Source organism: Mytilus californianus, unplaced genomic scaffold, assembly GCF_021869535.1.
Source record: "Mytilus californianus isolate M0D057914Y unplaced genomic scaffold, xbMytCali1.0.p SCAF_6, whole genome shotgun sequence".
Classification (NCBI taxonomy): Eukaryota; Metazoa; Mollusca; class Bivalvia; order Mytilida; family Mytilidae; genus Mytilus; species Mytilus californianus.
In genome coordinates this window covers 78,206,098-78,212,228 of record NW_026262712.1, presented here as the reverse complement: position 1 = coordinate 78,212,228, position 6,131 = coordinate 78,206,098, and the positions used below count along the sequence as shown (strand labels likewise).

Here is a 6,131-nt window from a genome sequence, read left to right as displayed (position 1 = left end):
CATTGTTGTCAAAAAGTATTCTCACGACATAATCTAAATCTTTCTAAGTAACGCTAAAACGGCTTATAAATGTCTTTTATGAAATTATTTGAAAAATAGTTCAAAATCTTGTTTCCGGCCTAACAAAATGCACTTCTTCCGTAATAAAAATATTGAAACTTAATTACTCATAAGAAATAATTACTTTTGATACCAAACACGACATCCAGTATGGAACCTTTGCCATCTGAAACGGGTCTAAATCATTTGGATTGTAAAACAATGTTATTTATCTCCAATGTTGGAGAAATTCTAGTCATGTCAAATAACGAAAAATCAAGGGGTCATATTTACACCTATATACATATACATATTAAGAATTATTGAATTATGACAAACAAGGTACAATAATAAACCTTTTTGAAAATTAGCAGTTCACTAACTTAGGAAATGAATTGAGAATTCATGCTAAAAGACTAGGGTATAGTGAATCTGAATCAGCTGCTAATGCTTGAAATTTTGGCTTAGAAGCATTTGCTTGCTGACTCAACATAGAAGCGAAACCATGATGTGTCACATAAATATAGGCATTAAATGGTTGTGCCAAAACTTTCTTAATTCTTTAAGATTGGAGAAAACTTAGGGTAAGTGTGGTCGGAATTTTGACAAACTTTTGGGTTAGCAAATGATGACCACACTGCAAACATTTTACATGAGGGGAATGAGGCAACAGTCAAATCTAAGGCCGATGGTCTTGAAAATTCGTAGTAAGATGGGAATAAGGATAAATCTAATATTGGGAAGACATCTTGAGGGGATGAGGTTGCCGCACCAACAGAAAACATACTTATAAGGACTATATGGGTTAGAAGGAGACTGTTCCAAATAGTCAAAGAATGGCCTACAACAATATCAAATGCAGAAAGTTAGATATGCCAATTTTAAGGTGACTGAAAGTTGACGTCTCAACATACAATGTAGCACTAAGGAGTACAGAAATAACTGTAAAATAACATCAAAAGCAAATCCAAATTTCGAGATCTGAGTACAAGTAAAGCAACTTATCAGAATAGATAATAAACTAAGACATATATATCTAGAACAATAATCTCAAGCTAGCATTTCTTCAACCTATTATAACCAAAAGGTATATGAGTCAAAAGTAGAAAATGGTGAACCTCATAAGACATAAAATAATATACTATTAAAACTAAGGTGAAAATTCATTTTCATACACTTTCAAAATGGGTGGGGTGATACTGAATTATCCTATAATCAACAAGGGGGTGATACTGAAGTATCCTAAAGTAAACAAGGGGGTGATACTGAAGTATCCTATAATAAACAAGGTGGTGATACTGATGTATCTTTCTAAGAACAAGGTGGTGATACTGATGTATCCTTCTATGAACAAGGTGGTGATACTGATGTATCCTTCTATGAACAAGGTGGTGATACTGATGTATCCTTCTAAGAACAAGGTGGTGATACTGATGTATCCTTCTATGAACAAGGTGGTGATACTGATGTATCCTTCTAAGAACAAGGTGGTGATACTGATGTATCCTTCTAAGAACAAGGTGGTGATACTGATGTATCCTTCTATGAACAAGGTGGTGATACTGATGTATCTTTCTATAAACAAGGTGGTGATACTGATGTATTCTTCTATGAACAAGGTGGTGATACTGATGTATCCTTCTATAAACGGGGTGTTGATACTGATGTATCCTTCTAGGAACAAGGTGGTGATACTGAGGTATCATCTATGAACAAGGTGGTGATACTGATGTATCCTTCTATGAACAAGGGGGTGATACTGATGTATCCTTCTATGAACAAGGTGGTGATAATGATGTATCCTTCTATGAACGGGGTGTTGGTACTGATGTATCCTTCTATGAACAAGGTGGTAATACTGATGTATCCTTCTATGAACGGGGTGTTGATACTGATGTATCCTTCTATAAACAAGGTGGTGATACTGAAGTATCCTAAAATAAACAAGGTGGTGATACTGATGTATCTTTCTAAGAACAAGGTGGTGATACTGATGTATCCTTCTATGAACAAGGTGGTGATACTGATGTATCCTTCTATGAACGGGGTGTTGATACTGATGTATCCTTCTATGAATAAGGTGGTGATACTGATGTATCCTTCTATGAACGGGGTGTTGATACTGATGTATCCTTCTATAAACAAGGTGGTGATACTGAAGTATCCTATAATAAACAAGGTTGTGATACTGATGTATCTTTCTAAGAACAAGGTGGTGATACTGATGTATCTTTCTATGAACAAGGTGGTGATACTGAGGTATCATCTATGAACAAGGTGGTGATACTGATGTATCCTTCTATGAACAAGGGGGTGATACTGATGTATCCTTCTATGAACAAGGTGGTGATACTGATGTATCCTTCTATGAACGGGGTGTTGATACTGATGTATCCTTCTATGAACAAGGTGGTGATACTGATGTATCCTTCTATGAACGGGGTGTTGATACTGATGTATTCTTCTATGAACAAGGTGGTGATACTGATGTATCCTTCTATGAACGGAGTGTTGATACTGATGTATCCTTCTATAAACAAGGTGGTGATACTGAAGTATCCTATAATAAACAAGGTGGTGATACTGAGGTATCATCTAAGAACAAGGTGGTGATACTGATGTATCCTTCTATGAACAAGGTGGTGATACTGATGTATCCTTCCATGAACAAGGTGGTGATACTGATGTATCCTTCTATGAACAAGGTGGTGATACTGATGTATCCTTCTATGAACGGGGTGTTGATACTGATGTATCCTTCTATGAACAAGGTGGTGATACTGATGTATCCTTCTATGAACGGGATGTTGATACTGATGTATCCTTCTATAAACAAGGTGGTGATACTGATGTATCCTTCTATGAACAAGGTGGTGATACTGATGTATCCTTCTATAAACAAGGTGGTGATACTGATGTATCCTTCTATGAACAAGGTGGTGATACTGATGTATCCTTCTATGAACGGGGTGTTGATACTGATGTATCCTTCTATAAACAAGGTGGTGATACTGAAGTATCCTATAATAAACAAGGTGGTGATACTGATGTATCTTTCTAAGAACAAGGTGGTGATACTGATGTATCCTTCTATGAACAAGGTGGTGATACTGATGTATCCTTCTATGAACAAGGTGGTGATACTGATGTATCCTTCTATGAACAAGGTGGTGATTCTGATGTATCCTTCTATGAACAAGGTGGTGATACTGATGTATCCTTCTATGAACAGGGTGTTGATACTGATGTATCCTTCTATGAACAAGGTGGTGATACTGAGGTATCATCTATGAACAAGGTGGTGATACTGATGTATCCTTCTATGAACAAGGGGGTGATACTGATGTCTCCTTCTATGAACAAGGTGGTGATACTGATGTATCCTTCTATGAACGGGGTGTTGATACTGATGTATCCTTCTATGAACAAGGTGGTGATACTGATGTATCCTTCTATGAACGGGGTGTTGATACTGATGTATCCTTCTATAAACAAGGTGGTGATACTGAAGTATCCTATAATAAACAAGGTGGTGATACTGATGTATCTTTCTAAGAACAAGGTGGTGATACTGATGTATCCTTTTATGAACAAGGTGGTGATACTGATGTATCCTTCTACGAACAAGGTGGTGATACTGAGGTATCATCTACATGTATGAACAAGGTGGTTATACTGATGCATCTTTCTTCACATGTATTTTCTTGACTTGTCATGGTCACGTTTGAATACTGAATTCAAGTAGAGACTTCTTTGCATGAAATGTAGAAAAACAATGACTTGAAACATGACCAGAATGAGGAATAAAATAAGAGGGTCAGAGTGAAAACAAAAAAAAACTAATAGATAGAAAACGAGTTTACCGGTATCAATTAAAGTAGGATTTCCTGCGTTTTCCTTGTTTTGTCCATCTACTGTTAATGGAATCAGACATTTCTTCGTCAAAGCATGTATCTGGTTCCCAAGTACATGAACCATCAAGCCATTTAATATACATCTCTCTGCGTCCGTGTTTTCGGCGTCCTCGTAAAACTTTTTGAATTTGGTACCTTGTAGCAGGGTCAGGAAGTTGCTGAGGGATTGGGATGGGTTGTTGGGTCGCTTCAACTTATACATTTGGGTTTACTTCATCATCTTGTTCAACTTCTGGGTCTGAGTCAGAGTCTGAGTCTGGATCTGGGGGAATATTTTGAACTTCTTGAGCGAGTCTCTGCCGAGTAGGATCAGGTCGTATATATGGTTGCAGATTGGTAGCATTGACTAAAGAAGCTTGCTTTTTGTGGTCTGAGATTCTCCATATACCATATTTGTAGTTTGGGCCAATTTCTTCTATTCGATATGGACCAGAAGCTTTGTCACAAAGCTTTCGTGACTGACCTTTGGGAAATTTGTGTACCTTTAGTAAAACAAGATCTCCTAAATCAAATGTGCATACTCTAGCTGTTTGGTCATGCCTCACTTTGTCTTTTTCTTTTTGAACTGCTTCATTCTGAAGTGCAATCTTGTGTGACATCTTAATATTTGACAGGAACTGGTCAATGTACACTCGTGTGTCCTGTGGCAAGGAGTCTTTTGGCTCTAATGCAATATCAAATGGGATTTTCATCTCTTGGCCAAACAACATGTAAAATGGAGAAAAACCTGTGGATGCACAAACCGATCTTCGAAAAGCCATCATGATACCTGGGATGAGAGAAGGCCACTTGTCATGGGTATCATTGCAGTAAGTTCGAAGTGACTGAGCAAGTGTGTGATTTTATCTCTCGACAGTGCCATTCGTGTTAGGATGGTCAGATGTAGTATGATGCTGAGTGATTTGGAGGATTTCACACATGACTTTGACAATCTTTGACATGAAGGGCTGACCTCTGTCGCTTAGCAAAACTCTTGGGCAACAAAATCTAGAGACAACTCCTGTGTATAGATTATCAGCTATTTCCTTTGCAGTTTGGGTTTTCATGGCAAATGCTTCACACCATCTGCTGAAAGCATCTATGACCAATAAAATGTACTCGTAACCTTGAGAGTTTTTAGTAAGAGGGCCAAGAGCATCTATATGCCATCTATCGAAACAACCAACTTGGGGCATCTTGGTAAGACGGGGTCTGTTTGGGTTGCAGTTTTGCTTGGCTCTCTGACACCGATCACAGGATTTAACATAGTCTGTGATATCTTGATGCATACTTTTCCACCAATATTTTTGTATTAGAGAGTTGCTGACTTTGTCAATACCAAAATGTCCTCCTGCTGCCAATGAATCATGATATGATTGGAGCGCTTCAAGTCGAAGAGATTTAGGAAGGGCTATTAGCTTGATCTTAATCTAAATCCATAAATATTTCCAAGTAACGCTAAAACGGCTTATAAATGTCTTTTATGAAATTATTTGAAAAATAGTTCAAAATCTTGTTTCCGGCCTAACAAAATGCACTTCTTCCGTAATAAAAAAATTGAAACTTAATTACTCATAAGAAATAATGACTTTTGATACCAAACACGACATAAAAAGATGAAAATGCTAAAATTCCCAATTTCACGCATTTTTACAACATGACAACTGTCTCATTGGAAATCATACCACATCTTATTTTTATCAACTCTATTTTTCTAGAAATATCATCAGAAAATAAAATGTCTGTTACTGATTTACTTTTATTGATTGAAGCGTGTGGTATTTTCATAAAAACGTAATTTTTGGGGTGTAATTGACCACTACCGCATTGTCTACAAAACATATGAAAAAACTTGATTAAAGAATAAATAGTTTTTATATTTATATACAAAAAGTACTTTCATGGTCATTCACAGAGGAAAAAATAAAAAAAAACTTTTATGTTTAAAGCATGGTAGCGCTTTTTGTTCATAACAACCTGTTGATACGTATATTTTGACATTGTACAAGGTCATGTTTTTCTCTGACTGTTAATTACGTCTTTTCACTAAATCCATTGGATGTTGGATGTGTACTGATTGATAATTTAGTCTTAGACACATGATTTTTATTAGTAGCTATTGGCTTTGAACTAGCTTTCAGGACTGCGAGTACTCTCAAATCTGTACTTTGTGTCTTTCGTGTTTTAATTAGGCCTTGA

The 6,131-nt window shown here is 36.6% G+C and overlaps 1 protein-coding gene across 1 annotated transcript; it reads left to right on the top strand.

The window, feature by feature from the left end:
• Positions 1-1,354: 1,354 nt before the first annotated feature.
• On the top strand, positions 1,355-3,594 carry LOC127706628 (putative surface-exposed virulence protein BigA; the record flags this gene model as incomplete). Its single annotated transcript, XM_052211285.1, has 10 exons — positions 1,355-1,427; positions 1,461-1,493; positions 1,560-1,625; positions 1,757-1,822; positions 2,252-2,284; positions 2,646-2,678; positions 2,877-2,909; positions 3,108-3,206; positions 3,240-3,305; positions 3,338-3,594. Coding segments are annotated over 10 exons (759 nt in total), but the record flags the coding sequence as incomplete, so codon positions are not given.
• Between the last annotated feature and the right edge of the window lie 2,537 nt (positions 3,595-6,131).